The 23,948-nt window shown below is 44.1% G+C and overlaps 1 protein-coding gene across 1 annotated transcript in view; it reads right to left on the reverse strand.

The window, feature by feature from the left end:
• The window catches only part of LOC124648805 (proline-rich receptor-like protein kinase PERK9), a 30,659-nt gene extending 7,076 nt beyond the window's left edge, over window positions 1-23,583 (reverse strand). The window contains exons 1-10 of the mRNA XM_047188507.1: window positions 23,563-23,583; window positions 14,251-14,386; window positions 12,736-12,991; window positions 12,402-12,630; window positions 11,671-11,821; window positions 11,312-11,518; window positions 3,882-4,095; window positions 3,577-3,793; window positions 3,329-3,479; window positions 2,802-3,008 (exon numbers count right to left, since the gene is read on the reverse strand). Of these exons, the coding sequence (XP_047044463.1) occupies window positions 2,802-3,008; window positions 3,329-3,479; window positions 3,577-3,793; window positions 3,882-4,095; window positions 11,312-11,518; window positions 11,671-11,821; window positions 12,402-12,630; window positions 12,736-12,991; window positions 14,251-14,376 (1,758 nt within the window). The 5' untranslated portion in view covers window positions 14,377-14,386; window positions 23,563-23,583. The remainder of the gene's footprint in view (window positions 1-2,801; window positions 3,009-3,328; window positions 3,480-3,576; window positions 3,794-3,881; window positions 4,096-11,311; window positions 11,519-11,670; window positions 11,822-12,401; window positions 12,631-12,735; window positions 12,992-14,250; window positions 14,387-23,562) is intronic.
• Window positions 23,584-23,948: the final 365 nt, after the last annotated feature.

The raw sequence follows: 23,948 nt of genomic DNA on the forward strand, positions 1-23,948 counted from the left end.
GTGGGGGTGTTAAAGTATATGTGGATTTTCTAGCCCTTTCCATCATGTCAAACTTTTGGTTGCGTTGTGTGGTGGATGAAGCTTGACATAGGAACTGAGGTCTTGAGTTCAATCTGTGGCTTTCGCAAGTCTACTGGTCGTTGCTTTGCCCCCTTCCTATCCACATATATATGCCTCTTGAGCCATTTATGGGATTCCTCAATGCAAGTGTTGGATTCTTCGAATCACACATGAGAGGGGTGTTATAGTATATGTGGATTGTCTAGCCTTTTCCACTATGTGTTTTTCATTCCGTTGGTTAGTGCATGAAGATTGGCACCCCCACCCATGCTCCAATGAATCTTCGGCCCAGCGTGCATAGAGGAAGACATTTTCTTGTGAGCTGGTAGAGAGGACGTGCATTGCGCCCTATAGGTCCATGCCCTAGCAAAAAATGACAACACCCAACTTCAAGAACAACATAGGAAACCTAGAAAACCTTTCAAGGAAGGGATGACTGCGGCAGACCCACTGCCTACCCCGACAAGCTAGTCCTAAGGTTTCCCTCATTTCCTAGAGAAGAGACGGCATAAACATGACCATGGCGACGCCTCCATGGATGAGACGAACCCCACATGCATCATCGTTCTCTTCGGCATCGCCATTCAAGGTTCACCTTGGCCGGCTCGCCAATCTGAAGTCCACCGGTGCAATAGCCCTGCAATATTTGGAAAAGATCTCCTTCGTCTTCTTCTAAGGATGGGAGACACCAATTGCTGCCGGCAAGATCTAGGCAGGGAGACCCAAATCCACCCCAGCATGTTACCATGGACAACCACCGTGTTGCAGCCAAATCCACGATGGTCGACCAGCACAGGCACTCGAGGCCATTGGTGCCTCGTGGCTCGAGCATCGCCGGTGATTATAATTGGGGGCAAATATGAGCAAACATATCACACACACCGATAGGTGTTATGCTGCCCTCAGCCATAGCACGCCGGCTACTATCGAAGGTTCTTGGGGTCTCCGTTTTGGCGTCTCGTGCTCCTCCATATGTTCCCACCATCGAGGGTCGCCTCTACGCTCAAGATAGAGGTCTAACCGCAGTGAGATACGACGAGAACCAGCTGCCACTATCCGCCAAGTGGTCTTTCTCGCTTGCTTCTTACGGTGGCGGTAGTATGGGTAAATGATAGCGACCGGAGATGCAGTCATGCGGAAACCAGGGTCGGCGGCCAGAGATGCGGTAGTGGCAGATAGCGTGGGTGGAGCGAGTGCGCATAAGGAAGTTGGGAGCACAATCGGCGGATCTGAAGGAGCAGCAGACTCTCCAGCGAAGTACGGCCGGTTCATTAGCCGACGAAATAAAAGTCTAAATTACCCTCTTGAATTAATGGTGGGATTTGATTGGTACTCCTCTCCAACTTACGGAGTACTGGGCACCGTAAAATTGCTCAAGTTAGTATTATGTACATAATTTTGCCATTTAGAGGAGGGACGTTCGAAAACACGTACGGAATGTCAAAGATGTGGACAATTAATGTTTGGAGTTGCTAACAGAGGCGGGGACAGTCAAAAACGCGTATAGTATGTACTTAATTTTGCCGCCATCTATTTTTTACCAGATATATTCTGTACTGATTTTATTTCATAGAGATGTGGTAAAAAATATTATGTGATTTGTATAATCCCATGGTTTTCAGATAAATCCTAATCTACATCCTACTTTATTTTTTGAGATGACCTACATCCTGCCTTGGTAACACATGTATTACTTTGTAGATGTCTGTTGGGCAGCGGCTCATGCAGTTTTCTCTTTTCTGGTTTTGTTGTTGCTGCTGGAAGCAACCAATCTATGTCCATCTATTAACTATATCGACCTTGTCATGATGAGGAGGAAATGCTTGGAGGGCTTATCCTCCACCGCCATTGTTTGCAAATGCATGTGAATGGAGGGATCTTTGTGCAAAATGACCATGACCATCTCTGTGTGTTCCTAGATCAGGGGTATGTCCTACTTTCTTTCTTATGATGACCTACGTCTTATCTTGATAACACAGACTTTGTAAATGTCTATCGAGCAGGGATTCATGCAGTTTTTTCTTTTCTGGTTTTGTTGCTGCCAGCGAAAGCATGCACCGATTTTGAATCAGATTGACGATCTATTTTTATAGTCGGCTCTCAACGCATCGATACTCAAATGTTAGCATGTTAGCGCCATTTTTGTGACTTCAAAGTTGCCACCATACGATCCAAAAAGTTCTCACTGGCTCACTGCATCGGTGCTAAAGTTGGCATGGTAACTAGTGGCTGACGCAGGAAAAAAAGGTCCTTAATTTTTACCACACTAATAATAAAAAGGATGAGAATTCATATGTTAGTGCCCTTGAAAATCTGTTTTAAATGCAATGATGTCATCATATTGTCGTTTTTATCGGCAAATAGCATAAACTTTTTGAATGCAAAAAAAATGAAAAACATTTAACAAGCCACTTTCCATCAGATTCGCATCACTTGATTTGGAGAAAATCAATAGGTGAGAGGACGGCGCAGGGAAGCATCCAAGCACGCATTAGCCCATTATTATAATTTTTCTAGAACTTCATTTGTACTTTCTATGTTTTAAAAACATATTTAAATTTATCTAAATATGGAGATATATAGATATATTTTAGTTATAGATACATATGTTTCTAAAAAAAAATCAGTTTTTTAAGACGAAGAGAGTTTATCTTTCTGATTAGATATTTTCGAAGCATGCAAAGGAATTTGGTTGTTCGGTAATATGTGTATGCTGATGATGAAAAAGAGAATGACAGTACCTGATCTATCTGGGCGCACGAGTCGTTTTTCTTAGTTTCAACCGCATTTAGTTTTTGAACAATATCTTCCAAAGTAGGCCTTTTACGTCGGTCCTCCTTCCTACAGAGCATAGCTATTTGTATACAAACCCGCACTTGGTCGCAATCTTCCTCAATTGATGGATAATTTGGTATCTCCAGTAATATTCTCTTCCAGTGGTCCTGTACCTTCAACAATTAAACAGCGATTAAAAGCACACATATAGATTAGTAAAATTCATTACAGGAGTACTTATTTTCGGCAATCACAAGAGTTGTTTACAAATACAACTTTAAATATGTCACAAGGCATCTGCGAAAGCAAACTATGCTTCGAGACATATAATTTTATTGTTTCGTTGCATGTAATTAATTTTAACAGAAAGTTTGAAGCAGTTAAGCAAAAAACATTTTTTTTTGAAGTAGTTAAGCAAAAAACATTAAAGTATCCTATTTGTACAAGGACCAATTAGGGGCAACTCTTCGACCGTACGGGTCTTTATTCTTACTTGTTCAATAAGTTCCCGCTCGTCCATGTCAGCAGCTAGACGATAGTCCATTCCTCTGATCACTATCTTCATAATTATAACGCCCAGGCTATATATGTCATACTTATCTGAGATTACTTGCTTGGTTATGTATTCCGGTGGCAAGTATTCACTGTACAATCGAGGGCATAAATGATATGCATAAAGTGATCAGAGCAAACAAAAAACTAACAGCCTAAAACATTGCTGAAATGAGAAATGAATCCTACATTGTCCGGACAGTAGACATTTTACCGAGAGTAGCACTATTTCTGATCCTTGAAAGTCCATAGCTTCCAATTTTTGGAACCATTTTCTCATCTAGCAATATAGTCTCTGGCTTTAGATCAAGATGCATAATAGTAGCATCATGGAGGTATTTTAAACCGCTGCATATCCCCTTAATTATGTCGAAGCATAAGTCCCAAGAATGTGCATCATGTTTTTCTGCAAAAGCAAAGAAAAGTAACTCGCAGCATACCAAAAAAAAAACAGAGAACGGGGGTTTTCCTCCTTTTTGGAAGAACAGACATACCAAAAAGAAACTCATGAAGGCTTTTGTTCGGCAAAGACTCAAGGCATATAGCCGTGTGTCTTCTTATAGCACGTACTAGTCTCCCTTGGTAATCTGCAAGTTCTTCCACCTCTTCATCGCAAAAGCCCAGTAATTGCACAACATTTTGATGCTTCAACCTCATAAGATTTTTAAGGTCATTTTCAATTGATTGATCAAGGCTTCGATAGGGAACCTTCACGACAATCACATGTCCGTTTTTAAGCACCCCCTATCCAACATTGCAATGATTAGCATGTGTGTGGGAACATCAACATTCGTCCTCTCAGTAACATGATACAAATTATAGAAAAATAAATGTGTTTGACCCATTTGGTTCGTCCACATTTGCTCCACTTAAGTTTGCATTCGTTGCCTTTGGTGGATAATTAGGAATAAAATAATGGAAAGAGAGATAGGAATAGCTAAAATGAACCGTGGCAAGTCATGGTTTAGCTGCCTTTGGTAGAATATACATGAGAGAACTGATGTTTGGCTTAGAGACTCACCGGCCACCAGAAATCGTTGAGGTGATTATGGCTGATTGTATTCACCATGCTTACTTAATAGTATCTCTTTCCCCAGCAAAAAAATAGAAAAAGGATGAACTACACTAATGCTAAAAACTATGGGTGAACATTGTGGGTGTCTCGCACACAGCACCTACCCTATCTCTTATTATAAGTTTGTGCTACTCTCAAAGGTTTTATAACTGCAAAAGGGCTTTTATGCTCTTAGGCCTTTCACAATGGAAGGTTTTTAGCTTGGTATCATAGGAAAAATACTCATGTGGGACAATAGTTAATGGGGCAAGATAGTGATGTTGCATTCTTAGTTAAGCTACAACCTTTGCATGGATCATAGATAAAAAAAAATGGATAACCCAATCACACACATACATGTCATTAAAAATCATTAAATGTAGAGATAACCCTTCGAAAACATTTTTTTAAAGAGGTTGTCTCCTATGGTAATCTGCTAAGAGACCCTCCATTATGAAAGGCTTTAGCTGCCCACTCGATTTCCCAATATTATACTCCCTTTGTATGGTATTATAATTATAATATAGCCAAGTTCAAGGAGTCTGATTACTCCCTCTTGATTAGTGCATGTTCTAATAGCTGCACATGCATGGAAGTAGAGAGAAAAGTGGAACCATGTTGGTTGAACAAATCACATGCATTGGGGTCCGAGAGAAAGCAAAGTGATTATTAACAAAAATCAAGGATAATAAATACGATATGCCTTATGATTCTTAATATAATCTAAAAATAGTGAGAAACATCATAATCCCTAACTGAGGGAGTATTAGTCCATTTCCTTAAAATATTGAATGTTGTTATTTGATATCTTTCTCTACATGATATGTTTTCTTTTCTTTTTCAGACATTCCACGTTACAAATATAGCTTTGTAAAGGTACGGTTGCGACTAGTAGTACTAATATATTGTCCAATCTTTTTATGGCATCGGAAAGTTGGCTAGTCCCCATTCCCCATGAAATTAAACTTCTTGTGAGTAAATCCGGTGGTACTTCACCTCTTACGCTGAGAGTAGCATAGGTAGTAACATGTATTAAAAGATATTTTAGTAACAACTCATGCAATGACAACTAGATATTTTAGTAACATGACATACAATGAAATGATAAAAGAGAGGATGGTGGTAAACTGAATTGTCTCTTATATTACTATGCTTGCATTTAATGATTTTGTGCTCATGTTTGATTTTGATTAGTGGACTAAAGTTTTTCGCCTATGATCATGTGTAAGAGTCATATCTTAGCTAATATACAACATTGTTCTCTTCTCTCATTAAAATAGTACTACATCAGCAATTTACCTATGATAACGTGTTAAAAAATTAGCATTGGGAAGACCCACAATATAACATTTCTCAAGAGAAGACCGTTAATTTGGTTAACAAAATATAAATTATCTACAAAAGCTATACAATTAGATTTATATTTTAAAAAGCTTTCCTATGATAAAAAAAGTATAACATATAATTTGTATTTTCTTGACCAAAATAATGGTCAAACTACTTTCTCAAACTACGTATGTGGTTGTGTTAAAATGATCCGGAAGTAGTAGAACACTAATCTAGTTGATGTCCACCTTGACTGGTCTAGGAAATTTCTTTGTACCATAGGATGGAATGGACTTCTGAATACTCATAAATGAGCACTCTGCAAAAATATCTAAGGTAATAATAAGTAGACGGAAAAAAGTAAGGTAGAAACAAATACAACAAATTACTGTATAATTCAAAAAAGTATTTTGCAGCATCATTAGAGAGACATGATAATAGAAACGAGGATTACCCTGTAATATTTCCCTGACGAACCAATGCCCATGAAGCGATCCTCAGCAAAATTATTTGTAATATCTTCTATCATTTTGGATGATAACTTCCAAGCGTCGTGACTTGTATGGTGTAACTTCTCCTCCATGATATTCATTCTAGGGAAGAAATCCTGCTGGCCAAGATTGATTATTCATTTACATAGAAATAATTAAGATGCCTTAGAAATACACAGATGGAGCAACCGGTGGCTAAACAACACGAAATGTAACATCATCCAACATGCTAAGCGCACCTCGTGACGTCCCCAAACCATCCTCTAAAACACTTCAGGACGCGCCGCACAGAAAACCGTGGCTGGCGTGCCTCAAATGTCTTCTCTACCCAACGGACCCAATAGCATGTCCAGCGTCCTGAGGCCATTCCTGCTCCATAGGCCCCCCTGCAGGCGCGTTGGGTGCAACGTTTTGGTGGCGTGGAGAGTGGGGCCAGCTGTGTCATTAACACAAACAGCATGCGATAAGCTTTTTATAATGTCGACGACGGCTCCCGCGGTTGAGGCATGTGAGATGTCTTGTTGGCCTTGTGCCTTCTCCATGCCTCACCGCCGTGCCTTCCCCACGTGGCGGTGTTAATGCCACACTGGTCCTTCTCGCCTATTCGCCCCTGCTTCACCGCACCGCCTCCGCTTATGAAGCCCATCCTCTATAGCTATCACCACTACACTCGCCGGCGTCATATGCCACCTCCACCTCCATGTCCTAGCCAAGCATCTTAGACGCAAATGTCACACCTGCCACACCATGAAGCACTCCATGCGGGGCAGAAACGACCATGTGTCGGAACCTCCACCGCCACCTACACATCAAGCGCCACCTTTGACCAAACCCGCGTAGTCGTAGCCTGGGCCTGATCTCAAAAAGGACGACATGGCGTAGTTCTTGGAGCTCGCCGCACAGGTCATCGACGATGGGGAACACGAGGTGGCTGTGGATGAGGCGGTGGAACAGTAGAATGGGACTGGAGCGAGGCGGCGGACCCAATGCAAGCGGCGGCAACATCTTAGGGATGTCGTCCAGGTCCACGAGTAGGCAATAGAGGCTAGATGGAAGCATGTCACCTAGATCTTCACTGAGCGGGTACCAACGAAGGAGGCTGATCAACTACTCATGTCGGCTGAGCAGCAGAGGATCCTCGTTCTCAACGCCCAAACTCGCGTCGAGGCTGCCACCTAATGAGTGAAAAAGTGACATGTTTTTCATTACATAAACGTATACTTTTTGTCTGATTACATGCTCTATCTAACTCTAACTATATCCTAAATACATGATTACAAGTTAGGATTCATTTTCATGAGAGATTTGCAGAACTACTAGTTTATTAATTTTTCTTGTTTTTGGTATGTCCATAGATGTTCTGAATGTTTATGAACAAAGCACGAGGAAACGAGCTAAAGGGAGGCAATGTGGAGGAGTTGCATGCACCAGGACTTGGCCATTTCAAGGGTGGAAATGAGTCAATTTTCCATCACAAGATAATAAAGATCCAAGATTACGGTGTTGTATGCCTCATCGAGCCGAAGGATACCTAGATCGGAGTTCGTATGAAAAACTGGCGCCCAAAACACTGAAGGAGAGTAGAACATTTTATGAGCACTAGTACGGTCGTGACATGGGCGGCGCTGGGGGTATTCACCTGTCTTCCCTGGAATACCCAAGTTTTTTACGCGAAAAAATGTAGATATTTGGCCCAGCCCAACAAGGCAAAAACCAGGCCATCGCACGCACGCTTGGTTTCACTGAACCATGCAATCCCCTTTCTCGCCCGCAGCACGCACACAAGGCGCCTCTACCTAGACCTGCCCACGACCGCCACCGGCGATGCAGCCCGGAGCAGCAGGTGATGGCCCCGCTCCCGTCGTGGCGGCACCCCGGCCCCGCCGACCCGCACCCCTCCTCCCGTCCGCGCCGCCCCGCCCCAGCGTCACCGAGCAGCGCTGACGGTGCGGCCGCCTTCCTCAGTTCCTCGCCCCCAATTTTGTTCCTTGCTTGATTTGCTTCATTCCTTGCTTCCTAGAGGAATCATCCACTCCTACTAGCATAAGATAAAAGTTGTTGATATGGAGGGTCCTTACTTCCCCGTTGGCCGGCCTAGAAGGGGTGTATGCAATGGTGTGATCAACTACCGCTTCAAGGTTGATATGTTTGTGTCTATCATTGATAGGCAAATTGGTGAGCTGAATGGCAGATTTGATGAGGTAAACACATAGCTACTTATTTGCACGGCAACATTTAGTCCACTTCATCTATTTGCTGCTTATGATCAAGTGAAGTTGGTTAAGCTTGCTACAAAGTTTTATGCTTCTGATTTACAAGAGAGGAACTGGCAAGGCTTCCATGACAACTAAACATGTACTCCCTCCGTCCCAAAATATAAGGTGTCTAAGGATTAGTTAAAAGTCAATGTTTTTAAAGTTTGACCAAGTTTATACACAAAAATATAAATATTTACAATACTAAATCATTATCAATAGATTCACCATAAAGTATATTTTCTTAATATGCCAATTTGATATTGTAGATGTAAATATATTTTTTCTAAATATTTGGTCAAAGTTTATAAGGCTTGACTTTTGACCAATCCTTAGAGGCCTTACATTTGGGACGGAGGGAGTATGTTGCTAATTTGCGTAGAGATGAAAGGTTTCAAAACTTGAAAAATCTGTCAGAGCTTTTAGTTATGCTTGTCAAGACAAAAAAAAGTATGAACAATATCATATTGTTTACAAGCTTCTTAAGTTGGTATTGATTCTACCAGTAGCCACTGCTAGTGTTGAAAGGATGTTCTCTTTAATGAGCTATTTAAAGAATAAGCTAAGGAATAAAATGGGTGATGACTGTTTGAACTATTGTATGGATATATTTGTTGAGAGAGATTTCTTCAGGCAAGTAAAGAATGAGGATATCATCAATCTCTTCCAAGATGGAATATCATCACTTTATCAATCAAAAGGTACCTATGTATTCATATCGTTATGGGCTTATAAATTGAAATATTGCTATTGTTGTTATGCTTTTGTAGTAATCGCTAGATGTGCGTACCGCACATGTCGGGCTCGTGCGGTATTACGTGTGCCTCCATTCGGGCACGCTATTGTTGTTATGCTAGTGGTGTTTTATTCATATATTGTTAGTATTGTGGTGTTTGATTCATATACTACATTTAGAGCAAAAAATTTTTTTGGGCGGAATACCCAGGTGCCATTTCCTGGCGCCGCCACTCGTGATGACCCTACCACGCGCCTTAGGTCGCGAAAATGCCATGAACTGATCTGATTCTTCACAGATTTCGTCCTTGTTTATTTCTATACTTTTCTTAGGTGCTAAAGTCGGTTGGGGACTATTGAATGCCCCTCATAGGCCTATATTTAGGAGGGAAGAGCCACCACAAGATCCAATCTCAATCACATCTTTGTACGGCGCAGCCCTGCCGCCGTGCCGCCTCCATAGATATTCATCAGCACCACCACACCATTGAAGGAAGATAAGAAGAAGAAGGCTTCGGATAAGGAGACATCAACGCCATCACCATCTTCGCGTTCATCATGATCCTACCATCCATCGCGTTGTAATAAAAAAAAATTAGTGTTAATCTTATACATGTATCATATTCGTCCACTCATGTTCGTTTATATGATGTTTTGTGCCACGTTTCTAAAGTAGACTAGTTTGGGATATGAATAAACCATGGTATCAATATGAAATGAAATAAAGATTTATGTTGTTTAGTTGTAGCATGTAAAAGTGGTGGTTTTCATGATGATGTATGTTGTGCACCATGCAATATTTGCCATTAGGAACAATGAAGGTAATCATCGTTGAGCATGGTTGGAGGTACGTGCATATCGCAACATTTTCCCTACGATCAGCAACAACTTCGTGGAGATTCTCCATGTGGGTGTAGCTAGCGTTGTTCACGGGCCTTGTTTTGCCATGCCGGAAATTTCAGGGTATCATATTCAGTATTTTATGCACACAGGAAGCGTAACCATTGTGGGAACCTTCGGTGGCGGCATGGTGGTCTTTTCGAACGCTGATATGGTAGGCCTTGTACCCTGTTTCATAGATGGCAGCATGGGGCTGGTTGTTGTAGGTGAGAGGTGAGAGATAAGGTTACGATATAGACAAAAGGTGAGATTGAAACTAGGCTCGTATGCAACCAAATAGGCCGAGGCTTATGTCCCTCCTGCGCAAAAAAAGGCAACACAAGCTACCATAAAATTGTACAAGCCAGCCCCGGTAGCGTTTGCAACACGACATGTCTTCCAAAACTTGCCTCCGTCAAAGTTTCATGCACTCTACCAAACACGATCTAGTATGCTACTGATTGCCAGCGTCGAGCCCCAGCCGAGGACATGATCATGGATAGGGCATGGCACGGGCTCCTAGTGCTGACAATAGTACAATTTCCGAGCCGAGGGAAGCCGAGACTCGCGGGGGGGGGGTAAGTAGGGCCGCCACACCGGCGTCCATGGAGGAAGAGAACGTCTAGCGGAAGGCGCATGGGAATCCACGGGTGTTGGCCGGGGCAATGGACGTGATGAAGCTACGATTATCGCTAAGTATTGGCTTAACATGTTTAGACCATGCGGGTGGTGGTACCGAGGTTTGACCAAACCTGCACGTACCGGGGGGTGATATAATAAGAAATCTTGTACGGTAAAATAAAAAATCTTGCACCCCCCTCCTACCCAAATTAACTAATGCAGCCCAGTTATACATTTGTACACGATATAATATATGGCAGCGCTAATTAATTTGGCCCGGATGGAGTAAGATACTCGAAGCCAGCACCTTAACAATTTTTTAGTGAACTTGTCAAATATATTTACTATTAATTAATAGTAGTATATTAATAAAGCTCGGCATTATTACGTTTTAGAACAAATAAATAGGTGAGGCAATACCTATACCAAGAAAATGATTGTCACCTCATATGTTGCTAGGAAGTAATAACTTTTTTTTTTGGATAAAGAAGAAGCAATTACTTGAAGGCAGTTTCTAACACATGGTAATTGCCATTTACGGCATAACTCAAATGTGAACGTACCTCTTGTACATGCAACCCTAGGTCACCAATCATTGTTTCCGTCTCATTCAATCGAAAAACAATATCTTTTATGATTGGCCTTTCTTGGCGATTCGGCCGCAAACATTCCATTGCTATCTCAATGCATGTCTTTACCTGTTGACAGTGTACTTCGAGTGATCCCGTCCTCAATACTTCTTGTAGCCTTTTCTTCCAATTATCATGTACCTTCATATTGGAACGTAGAGTAAGAATGGATTGGTATAGGTCTACATAAAGAAATAGTGATATTCAAGAAATTGAAACTTCTTTTTATAAGACAGAATAGACAGTTGAGTTCAAACTTATTACTAACATAAGGAGGAACAACGTATGTTTACCTGCTTGACAAACTTGCGAGGAGGCATGTCAGCAATGCTTTTGTAGCGTTCAGATCCGATCATAACCTTGGTCATTATAACTCCCAAACTAAATATGTCGAACTCTTTTGAGATTATTTGATGGTTCACGTATTCTGGCGGCCAATATCCTCTGCAGATCACATCATATAGGGTACAAAAAAAATTGTCAATAATTTGGTTCAGCAAGTTAAAAGACCAAATAACATCATAAGGGAATACTGTAAAAACAAAAGACAGGATATGTACGTTTTCATTTTTGGCCTTCACAATGAAGCCAACAAAAGTGAAAAACAGTTTCCATTTGTGGGGCATTGTCCAAGTAAAAATGAAAAACAGTATGAAGCATAATCGCCTTTAGATCCATATATCATTACTTTTTATGAATTTACATCCAGACACTCTGCTCCAATATATTATTCAAGGAGACTGATCTTGATGTTGGCGTTGGTTTTTCCAACAAAAACAAGAACGAAGAAGGAGAGCTTCATGAGTTCGATCCGACTCCTAACTTAGCTGGAAAGCTTTCGTCTTAAAAATGGAAAAAAGCAGCAACTTCTATCGTGGGAATAATAACAGAACATGGCTCTCTGTTGTTCGTGAACATTGCTCTATAGTGTGTTCTATCTCCTATATCCTGAAAATTTGCACATTGCCAGTAACACTATAAAGGTGAAATAATGGAACCAACTTTTCATATGACAAACCATTACCGTGTTCCTACAGAATTAATTGACTTTCTTGTTTGATCTTCGCCTAGGAGCTTTGATAAACCGAAGTCCGCAATTTTAGGTATCATAGTCTCACCTAACAATATATTATCAGGTTTTAAGTCCAAATGCCATACAGAAAACTCCAAACCATCACGGAGATATTTCAAACCGTCACAAATGCCCTTAATAATTCTGTAACGCTTCTGCCAACTAAGTCCTGTGTATTCATCTGCATGAGGGATAAAAGAATGAACTTAGTGAGCGTCAGGCAGATAAACTGTTTTTCATTATTCACATGCCAAGTAGAATGCACGGGTTGCATGATTGTAATTACCGTGTAGATGACTGGCAAGGCTACCGTTGCTTACATACTCGAAGCAGAGCACGGTATGTATCTCTTCAGCAGTAACTAGTTTTCCTTCATATTCTGTAACAAATTTTTCTGATTCATTGCAAAAGCCTACTAGCTCCACAATATTTGGATGCTTGAGCCTCTTAAGGTTCTGGAACTCTTTCTGAAATAAGCTGTCATCAATTCCTGTGATCTTGAGTTTCTTAAAAGCAATCTCTTTCCCATTTGAATTCACACCCTGTTCAACATCTCATGTTAATAGTTTCTAAATTACAGCCAAAGTTGTTGCTCGTGTGCTATACTGGTGATTATAACAAAACTGTAAGTAGTGCAACAAACAGTTTCATTTACTCTGTCGCAGCATTCACATAGCCTTCTGTATATCCGTATATATTTCTTCTGCTATTAAAGATTGGTATTACAAAATACAGCGAAATGAAACTAAAAACTGTAGAAATTGACCAGGTTGGGCCATTGGAGCCCTTAGCCCTCAGGCCCAAGTGCTTACTGCATACACTACTACTGGAAAAGGGACTTTGCCGTGCTTACACGGCACTCACAAAGGCAATGGTGCTTTGCCGAGTGCTCTCGACATGGAACTTGGTGAAGTCTTCACCGTGTGTATTTGCCGATGACTCGGTATACAAAAGTAACTTGACGGTGCGGCTGGAGTAATGGAGTTTCCATCTTTGCCAAGTGTTTTACATGGAGGAAAAATGCGATAGAAGTGGTCTTTGCCGAGTGTTTTGGTGAAAACACACGGCAAATAAGTCTTTGCCATGTGTTTTTGTGCAAACACATGGCAAACGTTTAGGTGGGAAACTCTCCGCGCGCGGGAAGAAAATGGCGAGAACCTCGAATGCACGTTGGAAGATAATGGTCAACGTGGCCCCAATTCTTAAAGACATAACGGCTCCGTCATACGTGACCAGCAAGGTCACATGTCTCAGGACCTTGTCGTGCTCAATTATTTGTTGTGTGTATTATCGAAACTTTGCCGTCCTTAGTTCTTGTGTTTTTTTCTCTCTCTTTGCCATGTCCTTGTCATTGCCATGTGTTTTCTATGATCTTTGCCTTGTGTGATATCTTTATTGGGTGTTTTCTTGCGCCCACTTGGCAAATCCTATCATTGCCGTGTTACGGGAAATTTTGCACTCAGAAAAGGTAGTGGAACACGGCAGCGTCGTGTTTCCGGTAGTTCATAGTCTGTGTGAAAAAAAAATCTGTGTAAGATCTGCAGGATCATGGTGCGTGGATTGATTCACCGATACTCAAAGGCTCAAAGCGGGTAATTTCTTAAAAAGGATGATATTTTCTATCTTACTGTTGATTGATCAGATTTTCCTTTTTCCTGGCTTATTTATTATTTTACAGAAGATTATGACATGAGTTTTTGGTGGCAAGCAACCATAACGAAACCTCAATGAAAACGGGCATCACTTCTAGTTTCCACCCAAGCATGCACTAAACATTCTCATTGGAAAACATTAAGCATACCTTGTATACTATACCGAAGCTACCACGTCCAATCTCGTTAGCAAAATTATTTGTCATCTCTTTCAGCTGTCCAAAAGATAGCTTGCTTGGCTCATCACCGGTTTGTTGTGGTAGCGTGTTCTCCATGATACTGTTTCTTGTTTTCAAAAAAGAAAAGGAACTCTTAGCATAATATTGCATGCATATGCATTTTCTATTACATTTTTCTATTAATGGGAAGCATTAATATCAAGTTTTTGTCAATAATACACTGTCTATATGGCAAAAAGACGTGACAAAAAAAAGTCATGTCAAAGCGATCAACTGCACATAGCAACGCGCATCAACCAGCGTCTTTGATTTCACCAAATCCATAACAAAAAAAAAATCCCCCAAAACAACACTGAAACAAAGGGGTCTAATGTGTGAGCGCAACTGTTGATGGGTCCAATCACCAAGGGCAAAACATAGGTTGTCATGCTGAAAAGCAAGTCCGAGCAAGCTCTAAGAAACAACTTTAACAAGAGAACAGCGTGCAGACACCACCATTGCTTGGTGCAAAGAATAAAGGTAAGACATATTCCCTCTTGCCCAAAATATGTTGCATATAAGGTTTGGTCAAAGTCAAACTTCGTAAACTTTAATCATCTACATTGCTAAAAATATAAACATATACAATAAAAGAATACTAACTTTAGAATTGTTATGAAACATATTTTCATATTATATCCATTTGGCATGGTATATGTTTGTATTATTATCTATATTCTTGGTCAAACCTTTACACAGTTTGACTTGCACGAAAATTATGCGCAACATAAAATGGGCATGAGGGAGTACGGTTTTCATCATGGGACATCCCGTGCAGGCAATCACTATACTTCATTGCGGTCCAGTACATTTGAGAAATTCAAAGCATGACGAAACTTAATGATATTTATCAGCACGAATCCCAGAGCAAAAAATAATGTGAAACCATATATATGCACGGGTCCTCCCATACAAGGGACAATCTCCACTCTCCTGGAAGAAGCCAATGCAATACCTCAACCACCGACCTCTAACACTCACCTGATTTTGCGTAAAGTATAGTGGGCATGCAATTCACCGTGTGACCCGCAACACTAACCGCAAAACAGAAGCTCCAAGCAGCAGTAAAAGACAAGCGAGGGGCGTATGTAGGGTTGCAGGCGGCGCCCGCAAACTATCCCACAAAATTAAAAATTATAGCAAATGGAGGTATGGATTAAAGACACCATGGAGGCCGACAACGACCAGTCGCTAATTCAACCAACATCGCCTGCTGGTGCTGAGACGAGAAACACCATGGAGTTGGTAGTATATCTGTTGGCAACCTTCGTCGTCGAGTATGATGCTGCCATCGCCACATCAGTTGTGCCTATGTCCACCAAAGGTGATGTGATCAATGGTGTGAAGATATCGGACGTCCATATCACACCGATGGCTACGCACTGCATAACGATGATGAGACAATCATGGACACACAACCAGTTCCCTCCTTTTTGACGACTCCCCCGGCGATCATGTTTCCATGGCCACCACTATATCTTTGGCCGCCGGTGATAAGATGATGCAACCATCAGCTGGCTCTACTTCCATGCCCACAGTGATGAACCATCATCCATGGATCGACCTTGACTTCTTCCATGTTAACAGCTTGCTCTACTTCCAGATGCAGCGGAGCACGCCGGCGTGTCCTCTAGATGTGGCTGGAGCAGTTGGGAGCGGCTAATGCTTTTCTTTTTGGTCCTGGATTGGAAGGCACGATTACAAATACTCACATGTACATATACGTTTCATGTACAGCTCCGTACCAAGTATAGATAGTTCGGAGCAGCTTTAAGATTAACACTTGTGCTAAGTTGTCAACATCTTACTAGGGGTCTAAGGGCAGAGGGCATTCTCTATAATATTCTATCTACCTATGATATAAATATGATGTTTCATACTTCCTCCGCTCCACGAAACATGTCGAAGGTTTGTCAAAATTTAGATATATCTATTACTATTTAGTGTTTATTTTGACAAACCTTTGACATATTTTATGCCACTCGTGTCTCTCCCTGTCCTGTCTCTGTAGGCCTGCTGCAGTGCTGCGAGTTCCAGAACCAGTACAACACGCCCAAGAGAAAAAGTTCACACAAAATTCACAATACAAGGTCAAGCAATCATCTGAAAAGGGCAAACAAAATGAGCCGATTGTACGTCACCTTAGGTAAATGCATAATTTATAATTGAAGCCTTTGAAAAATTCAGTCATATCCTCTGTCCACGGTAACCAGGAACGATACAGAGGTTTTAAACGTTATTTTTTCTTTGCTGCTCCAAAGTCAAATATCAGACGCACGATCGAATACAAAAGGCACTTACAAAGGTGGCTTATGGGCATTTTGGGGCGTCATCAGACCATAGTTGGCAACGGCGGCGGCGACTGTGCCAAACAACCACCGTGATCCATCGGCTATGCCAAATACGAGCTAACACTACCGTCCACCCCAAATCAGATAGGGAAGAAGGAATGTACCAAATTCGCGTCGTATTTTTCGTCTGCCAGAAGGAACAGATGGATGGGAGATATGAAACAGAGATGGCTCAACAATGGATCTCGTCCTACAGTACACGGTTCAGAAGAGGGCAAGGCAAGGGAGAGAAAATGGTTTTAAAAGGACCGTTCGTGCAATCCGACGACGCTACATGGTTCTCTTTGCTAAGATTAAAATGCATAAATAGTCCACAAACTTATAAGTGCGGATTAAATTAGTCACCGTGCATTCGAAATACCAAGTTTCGGTTATTAAAGATGTTGTTGGTGTTTTCTACGATCACCGGTGCCAGAAGTTGTTGTGCGTCTGTCCACGTGGCAAAAAGCGGAACCCACTCAACAGTTAACAAAACGTTTAAGTTAAAGAGAACCCATGTGCAGGAGGAGTTTTTTTCGATAAAGGACGCTTTATTACTTAAAATAATTTTAAGCATTACACCCAGCCTCTGCATAACTAGGATGCACATAGCCTGTGCAATAGGGGGTTATGTGCAAAAATATCGTTGACTCGAATTATATTCTCGTGACTTGTTCTTCCTCCTCTGCATAAGGGCATGTCTAGCGGGCCGATTCATCCGGTTCTGCGTGACTGATTCGGATCGCCCGGATGAACGGATAGATCATGCATGATCTAGCGGGGCGATGCAAACGGAGCAACCCATCCACCCCGACCCATCCATTCATCAAATTTGGGAAATGAATGTGTCGGCATGAACGCTGCGCAGACATCGCTCATGTCCGGTCATCGGCCATTGGGCCCGGTATGTAAGTGTCATATAACGCTAGCTAATGGTTCATTAGGAGCCGACAACCAGTTATACAAAAAGTCTCGCATAAACTAAAAGTAAACGTCCGCTGCTACCCCGGTCGTTCACGTCTACACCTCCCCGCCAACGATGTCATCCTTGTCCAGGGCCGCCCGTGCAGCCCATATGGCTGCTTCCTGGCGGCGTTGCTTGAGGACGGCCCAGCGCGGTTCCCCCTGCTCTGGGTCTCTCGGCGCCGCTCGTCCTCACGGTGGGCCAAGGCGGTGTTGAGCTCAGTAGACCGGTGCGCCCTCCTCTCCTTGTCCTTCGCTGAACGCACTGCCTCCTCCGATGCTTCCTCCACCGCCTGCCGCGCCGCGTCGCGCAACATCGCTGCCCTCGCCTGCATCGCCGCGGACAATTCCTCGCCGTGCTCCCGGCGGTCAAGGTCACTTGTGGCGGACCTGCGGTGCGTCTTGTGCACCTGCGGTCCTCCTCCTCCTTGCCGAGGAGGGACCAAGCCATGGCTAAGGCTGCCGCCTCCGCCACGCGGTCCTCCTTCGCTGCATCTTCGGCGACGCGATACGCCTTGTCGCGCGCCGACATCTCCGCATTGGCGGTTGCGTCGATCGTCGCCGCCTCCGTCGCTGCTGCCGCCGCCTCCCTAGTTGCCGCCACGACGCGGCGTCGCTCTTGGAAAATTATGGTGGCAGCATTGCGCGCCGCAGACTCCAAGAGCGTCATGGCCGCCTCGTGGCGTTCGACACGCACGACCACCGCGGCGGCCTCATTGGCCACCGCTTGCTCCGCCTGCTGCAGCGCCTACTGATCCTGCTACACCGCCGCCTCGACCCCATCCACTAGTTCTTGCTGCGCCACGTTGCATTTGTGCTCGAAGGCGGCCACCTAGTCGTACGCCTATTCGCGGGCCATCTCGGTGGCCATGATCTCGACCTCCTCGTCAAACGGACGAGGCCAGCGGGCTCGGCACATCTCCCTGATGTTGTCCCACTTGGAGATATTCCGACGAGGCATGTGTTTTTCTGCGTCGATTGGGTGTGTTGGTCGACGTCGCGCCGTTGGCCGCCATTTATAGCCCTCGTTCTTGGGCGGGAAATGGCCATCGGGCGCGCGAAGTATTCCGTCCGCGGCGGGAAACAAGGAAACGCGCGCAGGCGGGAAACCAGAGCCACCGTGGGCGGGAACCAAAATGATGCGCGAGAACCATCTACGAGGCGCGTGAAGCCGATGACAGCTTTTAGCGTCCCATCGCCATTTGAGGCAAGGTGTCATCGTTGACATCGGGCAGAGGAGGGCACTGGTCGGGCCGCTGGACGAACCGTCCAACCAAAACGGACGGGCATCCACAAACTATCCACGGGCCGACCCAAACGAATAAAAATAGACCGTTTGGGTCGGCCTCCTAACTCCCTTGGCATCTTCGACGATCTCATCTTCTACTTGAGCGACAACCGGACCACCTTGGACGACGTGGATCGGCTCTTGGCTCTGCTAGAACTTATCGTCGTGTCGACTGTACCGTGTTGCTGTTTGTCTGCGATGGCGACCAGGCTAGCCCATCGGTGCGGGTGGCGTTTGCCTGCCAGAAGCTGACAACCTCTAAGCTTGCAGACAAGTCAAGGCCTGTGGGTGGGTTCCCCGCCGACAGCCTCCATGTGTCGCGTGCGGCCGGCTTTTGCCGGGATGTCCCACCCCAACTGCCTCTTCTGCAAAGTGGACTGTAACAAGAGAACATTGTTATTGTTATAGACGCATAGTCGATCTACCGAGAAATCAAACAATCACAACACAATGACGACATCGAGATTTGTTAACGCAGTTCGGTAACTTATCTACTCTGCGGGGCATTACTACAGGGGCTCCGCTCCATTGATACCGTTGCACCGACCGTCTTGGTCGCCGGCACAAGCCGCTAGCCCCCCTTCGGGCTTGCTTCTATCAATTCGTCATAGGTTACAATATGTGGTGCCCTCCATATTATATGGGAGGTCTAGGCTACTAGAGTTCGACTCGAATACTACACATAACCTATCTACACATATTACAACTTAGAGTCCAAACGTAACCCAACTCGTACATAATATTTGACACAAACACAACAGCTCTACCTTGTCGAATATTCTCCGCCACCTTGAGTTTGTCTAAGCATCAAACCATCCATGTACTACGGACTCGAATTGTCTTCCTCCACCAACTGCAATCTCTTCTTTATGTTCAACACTATCACATACCAGCCACTGATCTACGTGAAAGTTATATAACTTGAAAAAATTTCACCGTTGCCCTTGAGTCATCTTGAGTCAAATTCACAGTTGTCTCATCCAACACTTTCGTAGATTCTCTATGGTCGACTCTTGTCCAACACTTGACGTCTGTCCCGGTAGACCCAGTCACCAACTTGAACATGGTACTTGCCAACACTGCTTCAGCACCCTTGCATACTTGTCACACAACATGTCCAACTACCAATGTTGTCTCCGTCGCCGTGTTCCGTGCTTACCGCATGCCTCGTCGCAGTTACCGCGTCGAGCATCCGCAATCTTGGACAAGATCCCCCGGGTACCTAACCCACACAACCTCAGGCCCCACTGCATTAGTCATACCCGACTGATGCCGAGTTCCACGCATCTCTCAGACCCTAAGCTCCAGTCCGAACAACGTGTCTCTCACTTCCCACTGAAATAGGCTCAGACTCTCTGTTGACTTACGTCGTAGCCCCTCCATCAGCCGAGTGGAATCTTCAGTTAGACTCCATCTCCACCTTCAACATGATTCCATGGATGACCAGTCCACCCGCACCCCGTTGACTTCAAGCACTCATGTACGTGTACGCCTCTTGAATCAACCCCGTGCCATCACCATGTCGAAACACGCATCCCTTAGGCATGCACCACTTGTTTCCACGCCACCGAATCTAGAAACCATCAGCCATCACGCCCTTATGTCGTCGTCGCCGATCCTCACCGTCTTCTGTATCTGTGAGACTATTCGGTCTAATCCAAATCATCTTCCGTGAATAACGGATCGATCACATGATACTTCCATCTTAGCATTGTCATCTCGCAATGCCTTCAAACATCCTACTATATATTTTTTTTGAGAAACACGACGGGAACGTCGCCTCCCACTGAAAGAATATTCCGCCTTTATGAGACACACAGATGTCAAACCTGGGGTTTGAACTCTGGTGGGCTGGGGGTACAACCACCCTCCTAACCACCCAACCTCTGGTTGGTTCTCACATCCTACTATATATGCCAACATAGGTTACAACATGTGGTGCTCTTCACATTATATGGGAGGCCCAAGCTACTAGAGTCAAACTCAAACACTACACGTAATATATCGGGAGCGGCGATTTGGCTCCCGGGAGCATTTGCTCCCGGTTTTTTCGAAAAATTAGAACAAATCGAAAACTAATCAAAAAATTCCGAAAAAAATCATGCACGTACCTGACCATGGCACGCACCAACATGTAAAATGTCGTTGCAAAATATCATCGTATGCGCCTGGACAAAAAATGACAAATTTCTGATATGAAATGAGATCCAAAAATTTGAATCTCAGATCTGGAAATTTGTCATTTTTGCCCAGGGCATACGATGACATTTCACAGCGAAATTTCACAAGGTGGTGCGTGCCATGGTCAGGTACGTGCATGATTTTTTTCGGAATTTTTTGAAAAGTTTTGAAAAACAAAATTTGCTCCCCAAAAATCCGGGAGCAAATGCTCCCGGTAGCCAATACGAATTTCCGTAATATATCCACATATATTATAACTCTTTCTTCGCCGGAGAGGGTCGGCTTGCGGTTGGTGGTGGTGGATCTATCGATCTATCACCGCGTTCCGGCGGCGAGATGGAGATGCATGGAAGCTAGCGACGGAGTCGCCGGTGGAGGGTTGGAGTGGCCAGCTCGGGATGGTCGCCGACGTGGGGGTCCGACCTGAATAAAGGCGGTGGTCCTAGGGTCTCTCTTGCGTGAAGAGGAAGACCTACCGGAGGCCTGGACTCGTGATCTAGCCGGAGTGTTGAGTTCCGGAAGGCTCCGCCGGCGAATGTAACAGTGCTTTTTGCCTGGAGTTTGCCGGATCGGTGGTATTCGGTCGTGCGCACCCATGCTTTTATTCCGACCGATTGGTTCTGGAGGGAGCGGCGCGAAGCTCTTTTTCTGTGTTGACATCAAGTGACTATGGATCCATGATGAAAGTCGGAAGAAGAGAAGTTCATGAAGGCCGGAGGGGAGGACTAGCTAAGGGAGGTTCAAGTCTCCGCGCTGTTGAGGGACTTGCTTGGTGTTTTCCGGGTTTCACAGCAGCGGTATGAAAGTGGGGGCAACAACACAGGTGAAATTCAGAGTCCTACTTTTCAGGGTGAAAACCCAAGGTCTGGCCTTAACTGGTTGTGCCTGGCAATGACCTTGTTGGAGGCATTGTTTTGAGAGCGGGGACTATCTTCAGGGTTAAAACCTAAGATTGTTGATCGGGCGACGACGGTGTTAGAGCACTGTTCCCTTCTTGGAGGCGTCGTTTTTGGAGAGTCTGTATTTCAGGTGTTGTCTTGGCGGTGGATGTATTGCTCTTGTTTGGCCCGAGATACTGTAGCGGGACTTTTGTTTCTTAGTTTTCTTTTCCTTTTTTGGCTGTGTGCATCCGTAGTGCCATTAGGGTGGTGCGTTGTTGCAGAGGCTGGGTGTAATTGGTATCTTTTTGATATTAATATATTCCCTTTATCGAAAAAAAAATATTATAACTCATAGTCCAAACGTAACCTAACTTGTATATAATATTTGACACAAACACAACAAACACCATCTCTGACGATGAGAGGCCCAACCGCCAAGGGCATCTCAATGAATTAGCCGCATAGTGAACTCACCCTAGACGTGTTGGGAGACCTAGCAGGAACGGAGGATATCAGATGGCGACTAATCGATGGACCATCTTCGGGAAAACGACCATGTTGGCGATGATTGAAGGCACCTCGGCTCTTTGGTCGTGAGGTAGAGGGCGACTAGGTGGCGCTTAGTAGACGACCGGAGGGACACGGGGGTGGCCTGAGCGACGACAAGATGGAGCATTTGCGGCGGTGAGTTCGGGTGCTTGCGGAGCACAACGTGAGGAGGGCTACATGACGTCTGCTTCTAGAAAGATGAGGCTGAGGTGGGCGATTGTGGGTAGGTGGTGATGGAAATTTGCTACGGGATTGAAATGGTTAGGGTGATGATGAAAATGCAGCCAAAGAAGACAAGACTTGCAAGAAAACGCATCTAATTGACCCTTATTTGGTATTCTAAATGTTCGGTGACTAATTTGCTCTTACAAGTTCATGGACTACTTATGTATTTTAATCCTTTGCTAATTATACCGGCAGTGCACCTCGAGGGCAGATCTGGCCCCTTCCTTTTCTACCCAAAGGCCTAAAATTTGGGAAAATCTATGGGTGAAGCCAGTTCAGAGATTTCCTTGTTTCACAGAATACCTTCTCCCGTGTGGGAACAGGTGTAGGAATCTGGATCTGGAGACTCCGCACCAGAACTGCTCGAACAGACTGCGATCTGCAACACACTACTCCAAGCGGGGCTGCGATCTGCAACACACGCCTAGGACTAGGAGAAGCTCGCGGCTACCGTCTATAGAGCGGGCTTTCTACGCCAGAGACCACCGTCGGCAACGAGGGAATAACAGGCGGCGCGCCTGCTCGTTTACTTGGGAAGAAGAAGAGTTAAGGGAAATCCTGCACTACGTAACCCTTGCGGCTATGTTCACTAAACCATGGTGCTTCAGAAATTACGAGCGCTCCAGGATTCAAGAATAGTTACCGGCATGAAGAACAAGAGGCACAACATGACAACAACGATATCAGAGCTACTGCTACAGGGGTGATAGAACAGGGTTGCGACTTGCGAGTGGTTAAATGAGATTTTTGGTTGGTTGCTGATTCTTCTTTTGAGAAGCTTGCTAGCTAGAACATGTAAAAGCATAGCAGTTGCAAATGCGTGTACCTGGAGAACAGGAGGAGAAGACCTGCGACGCGATGCAATCGGAGGGACACGGGATAGGAATGAGCAGCTTGGTTCTTTAAACAGGAGAAGAAGAACCGGGAGCGAGGTGGCCGGATTAAATGTGAGTATACTAATACACGTGTGAGATTTATTTAAATTAAGATGTATCTAGACACTATTTAACATCTAGATACATCTAGATTTAGATTTAGACATACCTCAGATATATATTTATAGACGGAGAAGTAGATTAAAACTGCAGATCTAATAATTAGAAACTTCAAATCAGCTTGGTAATGAGAAAAGTCAAGATCTAAGATTCAGATCTCGAGGCTAGCCACATTAAATGTACAAAAGGTTGATCTAATATAAAAATAAGTTCAAGA

This window comes from Lolium rigidum, chromosome 4, assembly GCF_022539505.1.
Source record: "Lolium rigidum isolate FL_2022 chromosome 4, APGP_CSIRO_Lrig_0.1, whole genome shotgun sequence".
Classification (NCBI taxonomy): domain Eukaryota; kingdom Viridiplantae; phylum Streptophyta; class Magnoliopsida; order Poales; family Poaceae; genus Lolium; species Lolium rigidum.